We start from the raw sequence: 23,031 nt of genomic DNA, 5'->3' as shown, positions 1-23,031 counted from the left end.
GAATCCTATAACAATACCATTGATTGCAGGCGACACTGAAACATTATGTTAAGACGAGAATATAGATGCATGTAAAAGCCCTAAACCTTCAGTACAGTAGCTATCCCTCCTAAACCTGAGTTCAATCTTGACTCCTACACTCCCAAACCTGAGTCCTTGACTCCTTCACCATTGCTTGTTTTGGCAATAAATCAGGCACGTGATGTTATCTACCTGCTTATTTTTAAATGAGTTGTGACAAATCGATTAAGCTTGAGAGAACAATAGATGGAAATGGAAATATGATTTCATGAATTCATCAAAATGCTGCAATTACAATGGGTATTTGAGGTACCCTGCCTCCAGAAAAAGTTCTCAAGAAAATTACAAGATTCCAGATGATTCTCTCTCCCTCTTCCTTATACCCTACGTTTAGCACTTACGACATAACTACTCGTAATAAAAAGTCGAAACGATAGAACGACTGTAAAAGAACACTAACTAAAATAACAGACAAAAAATGCAAAGCTTAAACAAAACGAACAACTTCACTAAAAAACCAAACACAACATAATTTTATTCTTCCTTTCTCTTAACAACATCGTTTCTCTTCAAGGCCCAACGACACCGTTTCTACATGCAGCCACCCACTTCGACTTCAAAACTTCAACACTTCAATATTCTGCACGTACGTCGAACTCAACCCAGTTAGGGTTCTTAACATTCTTCTTCCTTAGAGCACCTTGCCCACAAGGAGCTGTCGGAGCTTCAACAACGTTTCCCAGCTATTATCCCCATTCCACCTCACCCTTCGGTCAACTACAGGTTCTGGTTCAGGGAGGATTTCACCACTTGAATCCACTGGGAGAATGGTTGCGAGGGGCTGAATCTATGCTCTTATTTTTTTTTCTTGAGGCATGAGAGATGGCACTTGCAACATAAGCACCCGTGACAAAAAGACTCCGTTTAGATGTTCTTAAAATTTGAAAAAATTAAATTATTTATTATATTTTATATTAAAATTTAAAAAAATTATAATAATAAATTGAAATGGATTTACTTTTTAAACAATGCCTAAGGCTCGTTTAGATGTTGAATTAAGTTGAGTTGAGTTGAATTGAAATGATAAAATATTATTAGAATATTATATTTTAATATTATTATTATTTTAAGATTTAAAAAAGTTAAATTATTTATTATATTTTGTGTTGAAATTTGAAAAAATTATAATAATAAATTGAGATGAGTTGAGGTTCTAAACGAAGTCTAAAAGAAGAGTAATGTTACACAATCTTGCCAACTACACACCAAATTTTTTTAAAATTTTTAATATTTTTTAAATTTTTTCTTTTTAAGTTTATTCTTTTAATTTAATTTAATTATTTTATTCATTATTTATGTATTAAATATTTGATAAAAAATAAGAATAAAAATTAAAAAAAATGTGGTGTATGAATATTATATAATTAGTAACAGATTATGCAGATTTTTTCTTAAAAGAATACTAACTAAAATGACAGATAAATCCAAAACGCATAGCTTAAACAAAATGCAGAGCTTTACTAAAGAACCAAAAGCAACGTTTTAGATTTCGAAATTTGGAAAATGTTTCATCTTATCTTATCTTATCTTATCTTATTTTATCTTATCTTATCTTATCTTATTTTATTTTATTATTATAATTTTATCAAATTTTTATATAAAATATAATAAATAATTTAATTTTTTTAAATTTCAATTTATTCTTTTAAATTATTTAATTTTTAAATAATAATAATATTAAAAAATAATATTTTACTAATATTTTTAACTTTAATCTTACATTAAACCACTTATCCAAACCATTCTTCCTTTCTCCTGACGGCAGCATTCTGCCCGTACGTCGAACTCAACCCAGTTAGGGGTTCTTAACACGGGAGTAGTAATAGGAGTTATGGCTTACAGTGGCGCAGCCATGGGTGCGCCAGGAACGGCCGGTTCGGCATCCGCGTCAACTGTCAGGCAGGTGAAATTGGAGAGAGAGAGTGAGCTGAGGGTTGAGGTCTCTAACGACACGCCTCTCAGGCTTCGACTGCTCACTGGCACGGCTGAGATCTTCGGCACCGAGCTACCCCCGGAAATCTGGCTCAATTTCCCTCCCAGGCTAAAATTTGCCGTAAGCTTCAAATCAACAGTTTCCGCTGATAGCTGATAGTTAGGGTATTGTTATGAATTCTAGTACGAGCAGAATGCTTCAAACTTGAAAATCGGTATTCCTAAATTGTCTAGTAGGGTCTATGTTAGTTGTCAGCCTCATTTTTAGGGTTGAGGCACTCTGTGATACGTGTTGTTCCATTTTTTTTCAGTGCTGACTGTGTCTTTGGGAATGCTTAAAAAATCTATCATAATTGTTGCTGATTTTTGTCGCTCATTGATGACCACAATGCTGACGAGTTGTATATTACGCTATTTCTTGGCTTTTGGAAACGTTTATGACAGTGTATTTGAACTTAGATACATAGTATTTCTTGGTGATAAGCTAGCGATTTAATTAGTTCCGTGTTGGAAACTTTCGAATGTGCGGTGTACAGGACCGAGATTTATTCTACAGGGTGGGTCCCAAGCGCTGCCTTGGAGAAGTTTTCCAACATAAAAATAAATAAAAAAATAAATATTGTACACGGTTGGAGAGGTATCCGATGGCTACAGCCATCATATCAGATGTAGTGGATATGGTCCACTTGAACGTAATGGAATGCTCGGTTGAGCTGGGTTAGAGGTTTTGTTGGTTCCTACCGAATGACATTAATAAAGTGAACGGATCCTTTATCCGTGTTTATATGCTTTCATGCAATTTGTTGCGGGAAACTCAAGTTTTATGTGTCAGGTTTTTACTTGGTATGGAGCAACAATTGAAATGGATGGTGCTACTGAACTTGATTATACTGCAGACGAGGTGCTTGCTTCTGCTCTGCTATATGTATCTTTTCCCGGTTTGTTAACATAACTTGTGCTATTGCTTTGTCAAATAAATTAGATTTTTTTTTTTAACTGACTGATGATAGTGTTGTTATCCTTATTTTTAGACACCCATGGTTAGTTATGTAAACGTCCATGCTATATTGGAAGGACGGAGAAGCCGTGCAAAAGCGTCATCATCTAATGACTATGATTCTTCTCAGGTAATTTTTCCATTTTCAAATTTTCATCACAAATATACCGAAAATTATCTAGGAATATTGCATGCATACTCCTTTTTTTACTGGTATTGTGCACATAATCCTTTGTTTGTTAGCATGCTCGATATGTGGAACTTCCTGAATATTCTTCTCTCTTCCTCCCATGAAACTCAAGGGGGAGAAGAATCAGCAAAACAAGACAGAGAAGAAGTTTTAAAGAAAGAATATCATGGGAGGGCTTTACCCTCATCAACACTAATCTTCCTAAATTTCTGACCTGGTATCTATTAGTATATTGGTATAATGCTTAAGTGGTCCAGGGACCCCGGGTGATTGTTGTGGGACCCACAGATTCTGGCAAAAGTACCTTATCAAGGATGCTTCTTAGTTGGGCAACTAAGCAGAGCTGGAAACCTACTTTTGTGGATTTGGATATTGGCCAGGGATCTATAACTTGTCCTGGATGCATTGCAGCCACCCCAATCGAACTGCCCATTGACCCAGTGGAAGGAATTCCTCTTGATATGCCCCTCGTGTACTTCTATGGGCACACAACTCCTAGGTAATTAGTTTTTTTTCCCTGTCTATTTCCTGTTTATGTATCTTTTGATTCATTCCTTGATTGGTCTCCACATAATAAGAAATATTGCATAGCGAGTTACAACTGGTACTAGATACATCTACTTATAAAAAAGAGAAGTGCCACATACACAAAGACAGTACACAAAAATAAACCCACAAACTGATGTAGCTTCATGTGATCCTTTAGATATACTTTACAATAAAAGTAACTTTACAATCTGACGTTCTGTATCAAGCCATATCAGTTTGTAGGTTTACTTTTGTGTAATCCCTTTGTAACTGAAGTATTTCTCTATAAAAATTAGTACTTGATAACTTTGATAATATCCATATCTCGAGGATATATAAAAATTTGCTTCTTTGCAGTAACAATGTAGATTTGTACAAAGTACTTGTGAAGGAGCTTGCTAGAATGCTGGAGAGACAGTTTACTGGTAATGCAGAATCTCGAGCTGCAGGTATGGTGATCAATACCATGGGATGGATAGAAGGAGTAGGCTATGAGGTACCAGATTCTTAAAGCTTCTGTAGTAATGTGTAGATGGTTTTTATTTGGAATGCTTGTGTCGATATCAAATATTTGGAGCTATTGTTTAAATATATCGTGTTTTGTTGCAGTTGCTTCTACATGCAATTGATATATTCAATGCCAATGTCATCTTGGTCTTGGGTCAGGTAAATGCCTATTTTTGGAGGGTTTGTTTGAATCAACATTCCGAGTGTCATCTTGCTAGCATCTTCCTTGAGGCTAGAGGATACACACATGCTCTTTGCTTTGAGAGTATAATTTATGATCGGGTGTGATAGCTTGTGACTCACTGTCTCACATATTGGCACACGTTATATATGTCCTTCATTCCACAAGTTCGAGAAAGACACCCTACAAGAAAATTAAGCCATAAACCTTGAATTTTTTTTTTTTACCTTTTTTCTTTTCATTTTGGTCGAATGTGTATTGCCAAGCTTTCTTCCTAGTGTTGGGTGTGATAGACTAGATAGGCACTCCACTTTCTGGTGAATCTTCAGAATCTCTGGTCTTTGTGTGGAATTACGAATATTTCTAAGATATGAACAGATCCTGTTGTACGTTCAAATTCACTAATACACAGAGCAATGCTTAATTTATAGGCTATGCTGCAAGTTCTCGGATACTAAGTACTTGTCTTGCTTTTAGGAGTTCGTGTCTAAAATTTTTAAATTTTTCTCTCACTGAACTCATATTTTTGTAAGTTTAGACCCTGAATTATTTTTTCTCTAAAATCATTTCTTGAAATAAGTAAATGGAGCTTCTTGTTTATAGTGCACCTCAGAGTTTTCTTTCGAGCTCAATGCAGGAAAAGCTTTGGAGCATGCTCAAAGATGTCCTAAAGAACAAGCCGAATGTAGATGTTGTGAAACTTCAAAAGTCCGGCGGGGTTGTATCTAGGAATGCAAAAGTTCGTCAGAAGACCAGGAGTTATAGGATAAAGGTAAGAGGGACCTCTATGGTTACTTAGTGGTAAACTTTCTTTCCCTTGTTTCTTTGACTAAAGGAGGTCTGCGAGTACACCTGGAACTACATTTATCTGTTTATGGTTATCATTTATTTTGAGCCACAATGGTTCTCTAAGGTAGATAAAACGATGGTTTGATTTAAATATCTTTTGGTATTGATGATTGTTTTCTTGCTAAGGGATGCAAGTTTGGGGAAAGGACCCATCTACAGTATTTCATCAATAAAATCCTTCATTACTTGTAAAAAAAAAAAAAAAATGTTTGAGGAAAGGAGATTGTTTTTAGTTACTCAGAAGCCTTAATAGAGTAGACTGATATATATGCAAGTTTGTTTCTTAATAAGAGGGGGGGGGGGGGGGGGGGGGGATTTATTTCCTTATCATGCTCGGTTAGGATTCCCAACATCTCATTCAAACCCCAAACCCCCCCCCCCCCCCCCGCGACCTTCTCTACTTGGGTTGGGACATCCCTACAATCGAACTCTAGTAGTTTGTTGCTATTCCCATAGACTTGGCTAAATAACTTTTAGTCGAACTTATGAAAAGTTAATCTGTCACCTATGGCCTTATATTTGTTACTTAATACTCAGGTTTTGTTGCACTGTGATTTTAATATTGATCCAATCCAGAAAATACATCTTGTCATTTAAGATATGTGATTGACACATAGTTACAACTTACAGTTACATATAAACACTATTAACCGTTGTGTCAATGCTTCCTCCTAATCACAAGGCTAGTCTGTTTTTCTCCCAGGAATACTTTTATGGCCTAGTGAATGATCTCTCCCCACATTCTAATATCGCAAATTTTAGTGATTTGGCTGTATATCGAATTGGGGGTGGACCACAAGCCCCACGATCAGCGCTGCCAATTGGAGCAGAGCCTGCTGCAGACCCGACCAGATTAGTTCCTGTTAGCGTCAACCGGGACTTGCTCCATGTAATTCTTGCTGTCTCGTTTGCCAAAGAACCTGATGAAATAATTTCAAGGTAACTTTAGCACAAACTTAAACCCTGAGGAACCCACTTAGTTAGGATACTATAGATAAAAGCACCGTCGAGATTTAATCTGACCGTACATTGATTTGGAATTTGAAACGGTGATGCCCCAAACAATATAAATATGTGGCAGAATGCTAGCTCTCGGACTTGTCATTTCAACATGCCACCTATGAATCTCCTGTCCGGGATGACTTTAGTCATATAGACCTTGCTTTCTGCTTGATGCAGTGTTTCATACTTGAAATCCCATTAAAAAGGACCTGCCTTAATGTGCCATATATGATTCATTTCATGTTTCAAACCTGAGGACATAATTAGCTTGATAACTCGAGATAATTCTCAATCTCACTCCCTCTCTCTCTCTCACTCTCTCACACACACATACAAGCATGCACAAACTGCTGACTACAAATTTTTTTTTTCCTTTTATGGGTGCAGTAATGTTGCTGGCTTTATCTATATAACGGATGTCGACATTCAAAGGTTTGAGTTTTGTGCTTTCATAGCCAACTTAGAAGCATCTTTGTGGAAATTATGATTTTATATGGGGTTAACTCTCTCTCTCTCTCTCTCTCTCTATATATATATATATATATTCTTATAAAAATATATATATATATATATCACAGGAAGAAAATTACATACCTTGGACCGTCTGCCGGAGATCTCCCAAGCAAATATTTGATAGTCGGAACCTTGACATGGCTTGAAACTTGACTCAAAACCTGACTAATTTATAAATATCGTTTTTTATTTTGGCTGAAAAGCCCGAATAATAGACTGAAGTTATAGAAATGATTGTATGTTGGGAATCATGGGTATAGCTTCTAGTTTTACATATTAGCTTGTGCCCTGAGAGCTAGCTACTTCTAGTGTGGCAATGTATTCTTCTCTTGTATCACAACCAAAATTAGCTTGTGCCTTGAGAGCTAGCTACTTCTAGTGTAGTAATGTATTCTTCTAGCTTCTAGTTTTACGTATTATTTCTTGCATACAACTCTTCAGTCACGAAGTTCCGTAAAATTGCACGTTAATCTTGGGTGCATCTCGAATTCAGGTCTTTAACTTAAACTAAAGGTTTTCAGATATGAGATGAAATAAGATTAAAATTAAAAAATTAAATAAAATATTGTTAAAATATATTTTTTAATATTATTTTTATTTTAAGATTTGAAAAATTAAATAATTTATTTTATTTTATGTAGAGATTTAAAAAAATTATAATGATGAAATGAGATGAGACGAGACTAAACGAGATGTTTTCTTTTAAAAATGTAAAACAGCTATGACGAAAAGGCCTTCTGTAGCAGCGACTGCGAGAAGATCCATCACCATTAACTAATTAAGTACGCTCGTTGATTGACTGAGAAATGCTGACTATTGTACAACATTAAGTAATTATTTCTGCAGTCATTTTTTTAAACCTTAATTATGCACTGCAAAAGGAAAATTCTAATTTAAAACATAATTTTGACCTCTTTAAGGAAATGTCAATGAAGTAGCCAGTCAGTTTTTTCGTCGTCTCCATTGTTTGTGTTTGCAGGTGAAACGAATTAAAATTAAAGTTAAAAATTAAATAAAATATTATTAAAATATATGTTTTTAATATTATTTTTATTTTATAATTTAAAAAATAATAAATTATTTATTTTATTTTATGTAAAAATTTAAAAAAATTGTAATAATTAAATAAGATGATATGAGAGAAGTTGTAAAAATGATTCCTAAAAGATAAAAATGAATAATATATAGTAAAATATATGTAGGATACTAGATGAGATGATTCCAAATGATGGTATCAATTAAAAATTATAATAGCTAAACTTATGCAAAGAAGACCGAAATGTTACAAAAATAGAGAGGACTACGTGCCTGCAAAAACAAAAACAAGCAGTATCTCAGTTAATCAGGTTATTTACACTATCTATATCTATTTAATTTTCCCCTTTAGACATTTATTTAATTTTTCTGATTATTACCCTTCGGGTCTAGCTTATATGGTTCATGCAACAAAACTGGTCTGAAATTCCTTCTCTGCCTTATTATTGGAGCTCCCAAAATATACTCTCGTACTAGCGCGAGTGCCGACGTGGGATAACGTGAGTGCTGGTGCAGGAACCTAAATCTGGGCAATCTGTAGAATATGGCAGCCTATGTAAAGAAAACAATTTATTGAAGTAGTACTTATGATTTGATAACTTGGAGAATATGCCAAAGGTTGCTGCTGTCAAAGAAAGGGACACTTCTATCACTCTGTCTCTCTCTTGCCCGTCCTGCCCATATTTCAAACTGCCCGAACTGCCCGTTGTTGGAACTCTTCCCTTCCTATCTCAGCTCTCTAACCCCCTTTCAAGTTGCAAGCTTGGAATGTCTCTCCCCCTCCGGAGGCCCTTTTGACCAAATTTTACAACTGGGTCTGAGTGAGTTTTCAGTTATTCCTGCTCTTTGTCACATTGTTTTGTGGGTGTTCATTATTTTACGAGGCATTTGATGGGTTCGAATGATTTGAAGTGAGGTGGCTTGAAATGGATTCTGCATGTGGTAGGTGAATCTTCTCGCTTTTCGGGGTATGAGAATTTGATCGCAAGGGTTTTTGGAAGATGGCTTTACAGGCTAATGAAATTAAGGAGGAGATGGCTTTGGATGTGGGCAAGTCAAAGGGAAGGAAGAAAGATGGGGGGGAGGGGGAGGTAGAGACTGGGTGTTGGGTTAATACTGTCAGGTTCTTTGGGAGCTTCATATCTTCAAGATCAAAAGTTGATAGCTCCATTAGTGGACCTACTGCCCCTTATGGTAATTCCTTTCTTGCTTGTCTTGGCTTGTATGTGCGCAAAACATTTCTGTGGGAGTTCTGATTTTAGGTTCGAATGGATATTTTTTTTCCTTTTGTTTGATTTTTCTTTGATTAATTCTCTTGATAAAGTGAAGATACATGCAACTTCTTTTTGATGTGGGGATATTGATTTTTTTAATTAAAAAAATTTTTGGATCTGAAGAATTATTAAGCAAGCAACTAAGGGTCTTAAAAGACTAGTATTTTTCAACCTGTTCTGCCCAATATTGCCTTTTTGTAAGTGATGCGAACTATGCATATTCTATCAAAATGTGTTGTTCAATCAGCAATAGTATTTAAAGCAATTAGGCCCCCCGTTATGAGAATTTTTTGTTTTTATGTTTTTCTTCGTATTTGCCCCTTTGACGTGTATTTGGTTGGCCTGGCCACCACATTATGTTATGACCATCAACTCTGTAGGTGCATATTAACATTTCTTTCATTTGGTTGATTACAATTAGTTAAATCTATTGGGAATTATCTCGCATAAACTCAGTCCTATGCTGGCATTTATACCATCTAGTACACTTTTAAGTTTCCTTAAGATATGACAAAAAAATCGAATACCAATCATTCATTTAAGTGCATCTGTCTTTGTCCAAAGCAGCAGAGAATAATTCTATGAATGAAAAAAGCAGAGACCAGCCAGTTGCTTCAGTAGGGTCCTCTACCATCACTAGTAATACTGGAAGTACTTCATCCACGTCAAAATTCAGTTCTGCATCAACGTCAAAATTGAGTGTATCTTCCACTTTAAAATTCAGTGAGGAGCTGAAGGTTGCTTCTCAACTTCGGAAGTTTACATTTAATGAGCTAAAGTTGGCGACGAGGAACTTCAGACCTGATAGTATTCTTGGTGAAGGTGGTTTTGGTTGTGTGTTCAAAGGTTGGGTGGAAGAGAATGGCACTGCACCTGCAAAGCCTGGTACTGGACTTACGGTTGCTGTCAAGATTCTCAACCATGATGGGCATCAGGGTCATAAAGAGTGGCTTGTATAGACCCTCTTATATAATCTCTCTCTCTCTCTCTCTCTCTCTCTCTCTCTCACACACACACACACACACACATACTCAATTTGCTAATTTTTTGGAGTGGCAGACACTAGACCACATAATAGTTCCGTTTCTTTCATCTCCATTAATGTCCATGTTTGTATGCATCTCAGGCTGAAATTGATTTGCTTGGTGACCTCAGCCATCCTAATTTGGTTAAATTGATTGGGTTCTGCATTGAAGATGATCAGCGGTTATTAGTTTATGAGTTTATGCCTCGGGGAAGTTTGGAGAACCACCTTTTCAGAAGTATGCAACAAATCTTTTATTCTGATAACCAAGCTTCTTTTATCTTAGATATTTTTCAGTTGATCTAAATGTAATGCATTGCAGTTGAAGTCTAGAATTAGTTTACATGAAACATCAGATCAGACATGAGTTCAAATGGAAGTTTATGGAGAAGTAGGCTCATAATGCAGTTGCATTCAGTTGTCAGTGGTGGCACTTATCATTTCTCTATAAACACTGTCTATGAGCAACTATTGACCAATGATGCATTAAAATATAAATTTTGTTCTGGAAAAATCAAGTTAAGAACTTCCAATTGAAAAAATTAAATGGCATGGTGATTTAATGAATGAAAATGCTGAGGTTAAAGGTTGTTGTGACCAACCTAGTCAAAGATGTATATATATTGGCTGAAGAAATAAGGACCACTATATATTTGTAGGGTTGTCATCAAGTTTTTCACCCTGAGATTAAGAAGGTTTGATTTGTCCACTCATAGCTATGGCCCAATTGAAGAGCCTGCCGATATCCTTTATTTGGATTTGTTATAGTCTTCCTTTTGATCTTTTATTTGTACTAACAACTGCTGAAGGAGCACATGGCTATTTAGCATTTACCGTTCTATGTCAATTTGTACACGTATGGTTGTTGCAAGAGTGAGATGGTGGTATTCCAAGTCTTATTTGGATTTGTTATAGTTTTCCTTCTGATCTTTTATTTGTACTAACAACTGCTGAAGGAGCACATGGCTATTTAGCATTTACCGTCTATGTCAATATGTACACGTATGGTTGTTGCAAGAATGAGATGGTCGTATTCCAAGTCTTATTGGTTGCTCTATTTGATGGCTCTTATTCTGTTCAGAAGCCAAGTCACCCTTGTTATGTCGTTAATCTGTTTGTCCTGCTATTTGGACTTGTACAGTGTGACACATCACACTAAAGGGGAACACTGCATATTATGCCCTTACGGTTTGCATTTTCTACTTCTGATTTTAATGTCTGACAGCAGCCATGTTAAATGCCTCAGGGTCGCTGCCCCTTCCTTGGTCTATCCGGATGAAAATTGCACTTGGTGCTGCAAAGGGCCTTGCCTTTCTTCATGAAGAAGCTCAAAGGCCGATCATATACCGTGATTTCAAAACATCTAATATTTTATTAGATACGGTATGTGACTAAAACTAAGCATTAGCATTGTACTTGCTATTCCATTCTGAAAAAACATATCATTTTAGGATTATAATTCCAAGCTCTCGGATTTTGGACTTGCCAAGGATGGTCCCGAGGGAGACAGAACTCATGTATCGACACGTGTTATGGGAACGTATGGCTATGCAGCTCCAGAGTATGTCTTGACTGGTGAGTGTGATTACAATTAGCAGCTTGACAATAGTTGGCACTAGCGATACTTTTACTACAGGTTGTTAATGAGGATAAGGGAGAGGTTGAAAATTTCCTTATTCCCTGAACTTTAGTTTTTCCCAACAAAAAGCCAAGCAGTTTCTGGTGGAAGAGATGGCATAATCGGTGGGATGGCATATTCATTAAACCTAACACATGACCAATTTATCTTTTGGTTTGTGCTGCTGTGTTCTTAGAAGATGAGATTTAATTTTTTAACAGTGCAAGTAATGAAAAAATACCTTAGAAGTACTTCCAACATTTTAAGGGCTGATTTCCTTTTTTTTATTTTTTTATTTTTTTTTGGGGGGGGGGGGGGGGGGGGGGGGGGGGGGGGGCGGCGGCGCTAAGCAAGGGTTGCTTACTTAAATAATATAAATCTGACAGTTATTGCAATTCTACTTTAAGACCTGGCCATGTACTTTGAGGTTTTATCTCTTGTGTAGGAGTCATAGATTCTCCTTAGATGCTTTAATCTTGCACGGTTCTTGCTTCAGGACATCTGTCATCAAAAAGTGATGTCTATAGTTTTGGAGTTGTCCTACTTGAATTGCTGAGTGGCAGAAGATCCATGGATAAAAAAAGACCAAATGGAGAGCAAAGCCTTGTCGGATGGGCACGACCATTTCTTGGAGACAAGAAGAAGTTGTATCAGCTAATAGATCCTCGCCTTGAAGGTCACTTCTCGATTAAAGCGGCAGAGAAAGCTGCTCAGCTAGCTGTCCGCTGCCTTGGCCGGGACCCAAAAGCCAGACCTATGATGAGTGACGTTGTTGAAGCCCTAAAGCCTCTGCCAAACCTCAAGGACATGGCCAGCTCTTCCTCTTTCTTCCAGACCATGCAAGCTGATCGTGCCAGGCCCTACCCAAATGCTCTAAATGGAATTGGAAGGCAGGCAGCATCCATACCAAGGAATGGACAACCAACGAGGAACTTAGTAGCTATAAATGGCCCTCATGCTTCTCCACACCCTCATCCTCTCCATTCACCAAAACCAAATGCTATTGAATCATAGAATTGGTTTTTTCGTTATTGGTAGGTATGCTATACATCTTGGATTTGTAAGTTTGACGAACCTCCTTAGGGGAATCTTTGCTTTGATTCTATGTGACGTAGGGTTATCGTGACGCCTCTTGAACCATGAGCCAGAAAGGATTGGCATTAGGTCTACCGATGACAAGTTATGTCACAGCAAATCAATGCTGAATGATATATTAGGTGCCAAGAAATGTGTCAATGATCTCCCAGGGGTCCGATTGAAACAGCTGTCTTCGGTGGAAAGTTGAAACTAGGATCATCCAGGTCATAAATTCAAGCATCAATCATTTCAGGATAGAGTAGCTGAATGCAGCAGGTTTCTGGTTCAAGACGTGTTAGTTACCCTGACACTACCATTATCTATCCTGGAAAGAGGATGACTCAGTGTAAGATATAATTCTTTAACTTGTGTTATTTGAAACAAAAAAACAAAAGTTTTTGTTCTATAATTGGTTTGTACATCATCAACAGAAATCCAGACAAATTTTGTTTCATGATAAGAAAACCTGCTTAACTTTATGCTGCTTCGATTGTAAAAGAGCATGGAGAACAACAATTGGCTGAATCTCATCAGGGCTTAGTGCTGATTCTTGGTTAAACTCTTTTAGCATTGTGGCTTTGTAAGATCCTACTTAAACCCAATATCGCAATAGGACTGATGTAACTAGCTACTTAATTACACAGCAACTATTCATTTTCCATAATTTTTTTTCTGGTTGGTACGAGCTTGATTATGATCAGATGCAATGGGTTTGAGCATTTGCAGTCGCAAAATCCAGCCTAATAAATTGTTAAAAGATCTAACTATTAATCTAAAAGTCTTAGAACTGTTGTATATTAATTTGGTTAAACTTTTAATACTCAAGATCATAATATTTCACCACATTTTCGAATCCGACTTCCATGTTAGCTCTTTTCTTTTTGTCAGATTTATTCATCTATCAGTATTTCAAAATATTTTAATCCAGCCTATAGGTTGTCCCCTCCGTGACTTGAATCCATAACGTGGTCCTTGCTCTAATATCAATTATTAAAGACTCAATTATTGATCCAAAAGCTTTAGAACCGTTGGATACTAATTTGGTTAAACTTTTAACCCTCAAGATCATAACATAAATCATATTTATTTTAATCATTTTCATATTTGGCCAAGGAAAAGAAGAGAAATGCTAAATTTTAAAATTTTCATTTTTCAATTTATTTCTTTAATCTTGAGTAAAAATTAATAATTTAATTAGATTCTTTTGTTTTCATTTAATAAGTTTAACTTAACATATATTATTTAACTTTCATTTGGCACGCCGTTAAAATAAAATAATTTGCTTATTGGGATGGGACCGCAAGAGTAAGATTGTCAGTTAGATTGGTTGACATGTACACCTTTACTCGAAAGGCTTGAAAAAATATATATAATTGGATTTGAAATCGAAAAACAATTAATTCAACATGTATATGTATATATATATATATATATATAATAATGCAATTCAAGTATTTAAAATATATATGAAAGGATTTAAAATACTAATTCTTTCACTACCTCCAATAAGAATATGATATGAAATTAAATCATTTAAATAAAGTTTAAAGTGTATATTTGACCTCAATTGTCTAACTTTATACGGACAAGGAGATTAAAATATAAATTCTCATAATTCAGGGGTGAAATATGTAAAAATTGCAAACTCAAGGAATTTTTTTTTTTAAAAAGTAAAAATTAAAGACTGATTTTGCAAAGAGCGCTGCTACTCGGGCAAGAGAGGTGCTACTCTACCGCCTGAATAGCACCGAGCCTGAATAGCACCGCTCGGTGTTATCACTAGTTATAAAATTATTTTTTTATTTATATTTTTTTAATATATTTAAATATTTTTTTAAAAAAAATACATTAATATATTTAAAATCATATTCTTTATTATTCGGGTGATATGATATACTTTTCCTTTTGCAAATAACTTTAAGGACAGGTTTGGAGGTAAGATGAGAATTTTATATTTTATTTGAGAGTTTAAAATATTATATTTTAATATTATTATTGTATTAAAATTTAAAAAATATGAATTAAAATTTAAAAAAATTAAATTATTTATTATATTTTATATAAAAATTTAAAAAATATATAATAATAAAATAAAATAATATCAAAATTTTATATCTCATCCCATCTCCAAACCTGCCCAAATTGTACCCGGCGGTCCCCAAGACCGAGAATTACGCCCACTAATCCAAACATTTGGAAGCACAAGCGAAAGCGAGAGAAATGAGAAGAGTTAAGAAACTATTCTTTCTCTCTCTCTCGGCCATACGAAACAGATCGAAAACCATAGCTCTTTTTTCTCTCTCTTGGTGATCTTCAAGGTATAGCCGTAAGCCTCTCAATTTTAGTTTTTTTGCTGGAAAATCATACGAATGATGAGGGTGAACATCCATAGCAGTCACTTTCAATTTGAGCATGTTGTTAGCTATCTCAGCAACCAAATAGCGGGTTCAATTTGTGTCAAGACTCTTATACATATGCACTTTCTGTTTTAGGTTGTGGTTTTGATTGTACACTTGGATGTTGTTTCCTGTTTGATCGGTGAGAAACAAGAGGAAGAGAAAGCAAAAAGATCAGGAGTCTTCTGTGTTTCTTTTGGAATCACAAGTTATTATTCTATATATACTCGTGTTTATGATTGGCTTTGAAGGGTTTAGTTTATTGTTTTCTTAGAATTTCTTTTTCTTTTTCTCTTTTACACCTTTCCTATGGTTTCTCGGGCCCAAGACTTCGGGCTTGAATAATGGTTTTTTGTTTTAATCTGCGGAAATAGGTCTATAAAGGCAGTTCATTTTTGTGAACCCTCTGTTCGGTTGCTGAAGAAACAGAGGAAGAGGCCGTAGAGCCTCTTATATTAACTGCTACTTTGTTTATCGAGATTTTGTTAACTCATCAATTGAGTGTTATTTATTTATTATGCAAACGAATTTTTGAGCTCGTCTTATCTATGTTACACTCTTTTGGTTGCTGAGAAAATTCTGGCAAATAAGGGAAAAGAAAATTTTGGATTTAACGACTTGTCTTGTTTTTGTTTCCAGGGAATGAAAATAATCAAACTTTGTAAAGTGAAAAGACATCTGAATTAGGTTACTGGTTTCCTACGTTTCAAGTGCTGGTTGCTTGATTTTCTTTTTTCCTATAATCAATTAAGGCTCAAAGATGGGATAGGGGATAAAATACTGACTGAGTAGCTAAAGACGTTAAAGAGTACCAAATATAAAATGTTGCATTATTAGATTAAGACTCCATAGAAATTTACGAAATTTTTCTTAATTTTGTTTTCAAGAATGTGATATTGGATCAGTGCTCTTTAGGTGTATGAATTATAACTCCTTTTCTAGGCCAAATTTGCAGATCAAAGTATGGGTCAAGCATTCGGTTGCATTCAAGTGGACCAGTCAAATGTAGTTGTCAGGGAACATTTTGGAAAGTTTGATGATGTGCTTGAGCCAGGGTGTCACTGCTTGCCTTGGTGCCTTGGATACCAGGTTGCTGGTAGCCTCACGCTGCGTGTTCAACAACTTGACGTACGATGCGAGACAAAAACTAAGGTTTTCAACTTCTTTACTTTTCTCTTTCCCGAAATGATGTGGTTTGAATCTCATGCTTATCCTCTTCAGATTTTCTGTATTTTTTTTTATAATCTTTGATTAATTGTGAATTTATCTTTCATATGAGAGTGTGATATCTTAACATATGGAAGTAGTTTGCATTGTTTACATTTCTCTCTATCATCTTTAATCACACTTTGTTATTTCTAGTAAAGAGGAGATATCTTACTTAATTTCTTCTACCTCCTAAATTTAAAGAGCCTAGTCTGTTTTATTGCCAGCAGTTGACCAAGGTAGCGTAATATTGGCTTTTCAGGATAATGTCTTTGTCAATGTTGTGGCATCCGTTCAATACCGTGCCATTGCTGAAAAAGCATCTGATGCTTTCTATAGACTCACCAATACCAGGGAACAGATCCAGTCCTATGTTTTTGATGGTATGTAAAGCAATGTTTGGTGCTTTAGGCCTTCCGGTTATCAAGGAGAAAAAAAATCTGCACAATAGTTTGTGCTATCAAATTTTTACGTAGGTAGTTATATTCAATGTGAAGAGATTATTGTTAACATACATGGTTGGAAGAGATTATTCTTGCAGCTAATGTACTTCATTTCTTCAGTTATAAGGGCAAGTGTCCCGAAGTTGAACTTGGATGCTGTCTTTGAGCAGAAGAATGACATAGCGAAAGCTGTGGAAGAGGAGCTGGAAAAGGTAACGTAATCTTTTACTCTTAAGAAAAGAGGGCATGAATTGTTGTAGATAAGGTATATCTACTTATCAAAGAAAAAAGTAGATAAGGTATATCCAGAACTCACAATTCGGAAACTCTCTTTTGTACTTTACAGGCTATGTCTACTTATGGGTTTGAAATAGTCCAGACCCTTATTGTGGATATAGAGCCGGATGTTCAAGTGAAGAGAGCAATGAACGAGATAAATGCAGGTAGTGTTTGTAAATTTTTTATGGGAAGTAGATTGCAGTATGATTATGCTCTTTTTGAAAACTTGTAATTTCTTAATGTGGAGTATGATTTTGCTCATTATGAAAACTTGTAATTTGCTTCTTAATGATAAGATGCTTATGGATTGCGTACAAGTTTCAACTCTTTTTTATGCATTTAACTTTTGTTATGCAGCTGCTAGATTGAGGTTGGCAGCAAATGAGAAGGCAGAAGCCGAGAAAATATTGCAGATCAAGAAAGCTGAAGGAGAAGCAGAGTCGAAGTACTTGTCAGGGCTTGGCATTGCTCGCCAGCGCCAGGCCATTGTTGATGGCCTGAGGGACAGTGTACTTGCCTTCTCTGACAATGTGCCTGGAACAACTCCCAAAGATGTCATGGACATGGTGCTAGTGACTCAATACTTTGACACGATGAAGGAGATCGGGGCGTCCTCGAAGTCATCGTCCGTTTTCATCCCACATGGACCTGGTGCAGTGAGAGACGTTGCTACACAAATTCGAGAGGGTCTTCTTCAGGCTAGTTCTGTGGAAAAACCAATATAAGCTCTGATGGAGTACGTGATGCGTGTTTGGTATGTAGGTTTTGTATTGAACTGCTACTCATGAGCAGATCTTTAGTTTGCTTGCTTTGTTTTAGGCTCTCTCTTCTTTGATCACATATCAGAGAGAGTGATGGTTTCAAAGTAACTTGATGGCCGAAAGATAATGTAGTTCCCAATAGGAACTGTGTGTAATTATTCAAATGTAAAGTGATTAGTGTGTGTAATTTCACCCCGAATGTCTCTCTTGTTATGCTTGAACCAGGGAATATAAAGTGAGTATTTATATTAGATTGTAATTTTTTCATTTCATTTGCATTTGTATATATATACGTCTATATATCGTCAACCTTAATAGTGTGGGAACTTTGAACAGTTATTCTTTCTCATAAACTTAGTTTTAATTTTTTTTTTTAGAAACGACTTTTCGAATTAAATAAAAATTTAAAAGGGGGGCCATGAAATTAATTTTCAAGGGACCACTTCATACAAAATATTTAACATGTAGAAATTATAGAACCTTTTTATTCCGGGGGGGTGGGTTTGGCATTAATTATGCCACTTGTGCAACACTGTCATGTTCTTAGACAATAATAGATAATTATGCCACTTGTTTTAATTAGATTCAAGGAATCTATTCATCATTTCACATCTAACACTTTATATATTTTAATATTATTATTTTATCTTATTTTATTCTTGTTAAATTAATTCAGTTGTTCTATTTATCATCTATACATTACATATTTGTTATAGAAAAAAAAAATTAAAATAGATATAATGCGTAGGGATGATAAATAGAATTATTCAAAAATCAATTACTTGAACCAGGATTGAAATTTTCCAAACATTGACAAAATTAGTGCATCGCGAAAGTGATGCAACATGACTTGAACGGCACGCGAATGAGACGGAAAGTAATGCAAGATGGTTTTTCTTATACTTTTATAAAGTATCTATCCTATCGCCAAGTAATTACGTTAGTTGTATTTTATACTATTTTTCAGATTTTTTTTTTTATTAATAATTATACGAGGGTTATCTATTGAATCTTGGTATAATTTTAACAACTGATCTTGCAATCTTTTTCGTCAAAGGGCCCTAAACGTGCTCGACCCCAGCAACGCTTGAAAGACCAGAAATAATATAATAACATATTAAATAAATAAAAAGTTTGTCACAAGTCAGAAGGATCGTAATTTGTTGCGCAGTTCATAGGAAAAGCCCCCCAAAAAACAAAGGACTGACTGATCTTATCTAGCTGTGCAAAAAAACCAATATCTATTATTCAAGTACTCACAAGACCGTTCATTGTCTGACTATTTCTCATTGCCCAATTATATTTGATTTTCGCCGAATATAATTTGGATATATTCGATACGTGTTGGAATGAACAAGCTAAAGGGAACAAAATGAAAAAGAAATTAGAAAAAACCTTCGAATGTGCACTGTCTTTATCTTGTTATTGACGAGAGAAATACTTTAATTATAAAAAGATCTCACAAAATAAATCTACAAACTAACATAATTTAATGTCATCTATTAAATTATAAAATTAATTTTATCATAAAGAATATCTAACGTAATTTATTTTCACGAGCGTAGCACTTCTTCTATTATCTTGTTTTTTGGGAGCTCATGTGACCAGTGGAATGCTCTTTTATCTTATCCAATTGCGCAGCACCTTCAAAAAGTCCGTTCGACATGGGGCATTAACGTAATCGTGGGACTCGTGCCTGGGCCCCCTCAAGACGGAAGTTTCCTGGCAAGAGCCTTCAACTTTGTTAAGTCTTCTTTCCTTCCTTTCCTGTATTTGTGTTTTCCAACTTGGGTAGATTGATAAGGACATATTTGCGGGCTGAAAATATATAGGAAGCAACAAGAATTATTGGTTATAATTATGTGAAGGCACTGAGGGTGACAGGTTGTCTACAAAGTCTATCCGCAATTCTGCACAGTTCTCAAAAGTTTTATTCCCCTCCATACATTTCAATACACCATCTCGGTGCCTACCTTGCAGCTTTTTGGTATGTTTTTCCATTAATCGAATTCTGAGTATTCAGACAGTGATCTTAGTTTCTCTGGTAATCCTGAGACATCTACCTTACTCGTAGCGATGATCTTTGTTTTCCATCTTGTTTCTTTACTATCTTCCATTTCTAACCTCTTAACCTGATGAGTTCCACAAAATCCTGCCTCAGATTTAGAAATATTACTTCAATTTGGTAAATTCCGCATATACTTCATTTATGACACAGTCCAGCTTTATAAGTATCTACCAGGATTAACACAGACTTCATTGCAGCTTTTCATCGTCCGATCACTGTTGTTTACATAACTATCTATATATGTTCTTAGAATATTGTGCTTCAATGCCGAATATGAATGGAAAACACAAAAACATATTTAATCTGTCTATATATCTCGCCTTCTTAATTCCACATAACAATAAGTTCTAAAAGCTGTACAGTGTGCAAGTTTCGCGTTCTATCTTTTATATAAGATCGATATATTGATAAATTGCCTATAAATTGGACTTTTCATATATAATTTTCACATAAAGATTGCCCTCATCTGTTTATGATTTGCATCCGATTGTGGGAAAATTAAAGAGATGCTTAATTCCACACAAACTCAAGGGTTGACTCTGTTGAGCTTAATGACCATTTAGATGGCAGAAAAGGCAAAGGTCATAACTGGCTCTAAATTTCAATCAAAGGATGCAGTGAACCATGCAAGATGTCCTACAGTGCAGGAATATGAATTCCTTTCAATTTTCTGAGTCCTTCTAACCGTCAGTCATGGGGGATTTTTTCACCATTTTCTTGGATTCTTTTCAGCAAGGAACATATATAAGCTAAACAATCATGGGTAACTTATTTTGCTGTGTACAAATCAACCAATCCACAGTTGCCGTCAAGGAAAGATTTGGAAAGTACAATGATGTACTCGAACCAGGATGCCATTGTGTCCCTTGGATTTTAGGTAGTCGCCTAGCTGGCCGCATCACACTCCGGTTGCAGCAGTTGGATGTACGATGTGAGACAAAGACAAAGGTTTGCTTCCTTCAGAGCAATTTCTTTCTTCTCACCACAAAATAAATACTGCTTATGTCCTGTTTTACCGGTATGTGACAAATGGGAAAGCCCCGTATCATTAATGGGGGAAAAAAGAAAAAGAAAAATGAGGGACAAGCTTAAAAGACCAGTTACATCTAAATGGTAGTGACTTCGTCAACATATATCAGTGACCTTTGAAACCTTGATTAAAGTTTCACTCGATCATAGGTTCATCCTTTGTCATGCTCATTGGATAACACAGACATTCATGTCAGAGATTCTTGTTAAAGCAAAAAGGGAAAAAGAGAGAAAAAAAAAAACCTCTACATTAAAGTATAAGAAAGAATGATAAGCTCCTTATGAAGAATATCTTAAATTAAATTCAAGGATCACATTTACCTTTTAACTGGATAAGATACATGATCAATGACCTTTTCTAATGTTTTTCATTCAGGACAATGTGTTCGTTACAGTCGTTGCATCCATTCAATACCGTGTTATGGCTGATAAGGCAAGTGATGCTTTCTACAAACTTAGCAATCCAAAAACCCAACTCCAAGCCTATGTATTTGATGGTATGATCCCAAACTCTCCTAAAAAAAATCTGATAAATATTCATGATGCTAACGTATTTTGATGTCCATTACTGTATTCGATTGTTTAGTAATCAGAGCTAGCGTTCCAATGCTAAACTTAGATGATGTCTTTGAGCAAAAAAATGATATTGCAAAAGCAGTTGAAGATGAGCTTGAAAAGGTCAGAATTCAGTCGGAGTGATATTATTATTTGAGATTCATATATCAACTTAGTTAACAAATATTTGCTTTGAAATGATTCACAGGCTATGTCTGCGTATGGGTATCAGATTGTCCAGACACTCATTGTTGACATAGAACCGGATGAGCGCGTGAAGCGATCCATGAATGAAATTAATGCCGGTATATATCTATTATCTTTGCTTCTTCTTCTTTTTCTTTCTTTGTTTTCTTTTTTGATCGGGGAAAAGCTTCATTGAAAGGAAGAATAAAATAGAATCCCCAAGGGAGTCTTTTACATCATCAACTAATAAAATCAGACGGGTAACTCGGCTTAAAATGAAAGGAGATGCTGTCTTATTTGCCATTTTGAATCGTATCGGAAGGCAGTTTAGCCTCCTAACCAAAACCCAAAAAACCAAAGGGAAGTCCTTATGATAGTCCTTTTTGGTGTTTGTTTGAATGTTTACAGCTGCAAGGTTGAGGGTAGCAACTAGCGAGAAAGGAGAAGCAGAGAAAATCGTGCAGATCAAGCGAGCAGAGGGCGAGGCAGAAGCCAAATATCTCTCGGGAGTGGGAATTGCCCGGCAGCGCCAGGCAATTGTGGATGGTCTGAGAGATAGCGTGCTCGGCTTCTCGGTCAATGTGCCGGGGACCACTGCTAAGGATGTGCTGGACATGGTGCTTATCACGCAGTACTTTGACACCATGAAGGAAATTGGAGCTAGCTCTAAATCCTCAGCAGTGTTCATTCCACATGGACCAGGTATGGTGCATGATGTCGCCTCGCAGATTCGAGATGGGCTGCTTCAGGCATCCTCTCATTAGGAACAATCAAGTCTCAATTAAATGATGCGCCGGGGGGTTCTGATGAAGGTTATGTGGTGTAACTTATGTAAGTGTGCTCTTCCCAGGACTGCTCACCCGTAGTTGGTTGGTTTTGAGCATTTTTCTTATTTGCGTGACGCACATAAAAAAAGTTGTAAACTTGTAATTTGAAGTTCTGCCATGTCGGAACTGCTATTCCGATGTATATTAGAAGATTATGTCCCGCTACAGCCAAAAAATTTACATGATGAGCGACCTTAAAAGTTGACAGGAAACGGAACACTTTAACTCCCTAAGAACAGAAAAGACAACGGCTGTAAATAAAAATCCCACCTAGAAGTGGTCCTCACCTATCTCTGGGGGACCATATAAAGAAACATAGAAAGACACCCAGCCTCTAAGACCAGAAAATAGTTGGGTCACTGACTAGGAAAAGATTCTGGTCCCAGGCGAATTTTCATAAAATAACGATCCAATTCCTAAGGCGTTGGGAGCTCTACTTACTGCGTGAGAACACAGCAAAATGACAGAACCAA

General features: G+C 35.9%; 4 protein-coding genes across 13 annotated transcripts; all 4 read left to right on the top strand.

The window, feature by feature from the left end:
* Positions 1–558: 558 nt before the first annotated feature.
* On the top strand, positions 559–7,192 carry LOC121252684 (protein CLP1 homolog). Of its 2 annotated transcripts, none has more exons than XM_041152440.1 (11): positions 559–641; positions 1,847–2,134; positions 2,846–2,914; positions 3,045–3,140; positions 3,612–3,699; positions 4,097–4,224; positions 4,338–4,394; positions 5,054–5,188; positions 5,969–6,204; positions 6,655–6,699; positions 6,846–7,192. In XM_041152440.1, the coding sequence occupies exons 2-11, from the start codon at positions 1,913–1,915 to the stop codon at positions 6,931–6,933; spliced, it is 1,164 nt and encodes a 387-aa protein (XP_041008374.1). In that variant the 5' UTR covers positions 559–641; positions 1,847–1,912; the 3' UTR covers positions 6,934–7,192. The 2 variants fall into 2 exon arrangements, with proteins under 2 accessions (XP_041008374.1, XP_041008373.1); XM_041152439.1 differs by having other exon boundaries at positions 3,458–3,699; positions 4,086–4,224.
* A 1,250-nt stretch (positions 7,193–8,442) lies between these two features.
* On the top strand, positions 8,443–13,291 carry LOC121252683 (probable serine/threonine-protein kinase PIX7). 4 transcript variants are annotated; one of them, XM_041152435.1, is made up of 7 exons: positions 8,443–9,009; positions 9,657–10,042; positions 10,216–10,351; positions 11,360–11,496; positions 11,565–11,688; positions 12,228–12,765; positions 12,847–13,291. In XM_041152435.1, the coding sequence occupies exons 1-6, from the start codon at positions 8,817–8,819 to the stop codon at positions 12,743–12,745; spliced, it is 1,494 nt and encodes a 497-aa protein (XP_041008369.1). In that variant the 5' UTR covers positions 8,443–8,816; the 3' UTR covers positions 12,746–12,765; positions 12,847–13,291. The 4 variants fall into 4 exon arrangements, with proteins under 4 accessions (XP_041008369.1, XP_041008372.1, XP_041008371.1 ...); XM_041152438.1 differs by having other exon boundaries at positions 8,444–9,009; positions 9,660–10,042; XM_041152437.1 differs by having other exon boundaries at positions 8,444–9,009; positions 9,660–10,042; positions 12,228–13,291.
* Positions 13,292–14,988: 1,697 nt separating this feature from the next.
* LOC121252685 (hypersensitive-induced response protein 1-like) lies at positions 14,989–18,140 on the top strand. Of its 4 annotated transcripts, XM_041152444.1 has the most exons (7): positions 14,989–15,126; positions 15,301–15,412; positions 16,160–16,356; positions 16,673–16,793; positions 16,974–17,065; positions 17,200–17,296; positions 17,490–18,140. In XM_041152444.1, the coding sequence occupies exons 3-7, from the start codon at positions 16,168–16,170 to the stop codon at positions 17,855–17,857; spliced, it is 867 nt and encodes a 288-aa protein (XP_041008378.1). In that variant the 5' UTR covers positions 14,989–15,126; positions 15,301–15,412; positions 16,160–16,167; the 3' UTR covers positions 17,858–18,140. The 4 variants fall into 4 exon arrangements, with proteins under 4 accessions (XP_041008378.1, XP_041008377.1, XP_041008376.1 ...); XM_041152443.1 differs by lacking the exon at positions 15,301–15,412; XM_041152442.1 differs by lacking the exon at positions 15,301–15,412 and having other exon boundaries at positions 16,147–16,356.
* A 1,495-nt stretch (positions 18,141–19,635) lies between these two features.
* LOC121252686 (hypersensitive-induced reaction 1 protein-like) lies at positions 19,636–22,718 on the top strand. Of its 3 annotated transcripts, none has more exons than XM_041152445.1 (6): positions 19,636–19,880; positions 20,694–20,909; positions 21,367–21,487; positions 21,577–21,668; positions 21,754–21,850; positions 22,140–22,718. In XM_041152445.1, the coding sequence occupies exons 2-6, from the start codon at positions 20,721–20,723 to the stop codon at positions 22,493–22,495; spliced, it is 855 nt and encodes a 284-aa protein (XP_041008379.1). In that variant the 5' UTR covers positions 19,636–19,880; positions 20,694–20,720; the 3' UTR covers positions 22,496–22,718. The 3 variants fall into 3 exon arrangements, with proteins under 3 accessions (XP_041008379.1, XP_041008381.1, XP_041008380.1); XM_041152447.1 differs by lacking the exon at positions 19,636–19,880 and adding an exon at positions 19,887–20,028; XM_041152446.1 differs by lacking the exon at positions 19,636–19,880 and adding an exon at positions 19,887–20,578.
* Positions 22,719–23,031: the final 313 nt, after the last annotated feature.

This window comes from Juglans microcarpa x Juglans regia, chromosome 2S (assembly GCF_004785595.1).
Source record: "Juglans microcarpa x Juglans regia isolate MS1-56 chromosome 2S, Jm3101_v1.0, whole genome shotgun sequence".
In the NCBI taxonomy this organism is placed as follows: Eukaryota; Viridiplantae; Streptophyta; class Magnoliopsida; order Fagales; family Juglandaceae; genus Juglans; species Juglans microcarpa x Juglans regia.
The sequence above is the reverse complement of the archived record's forward strand: the minus strand, read 5'-3'. Positions and strand labels throughout refer to the sequence as shown.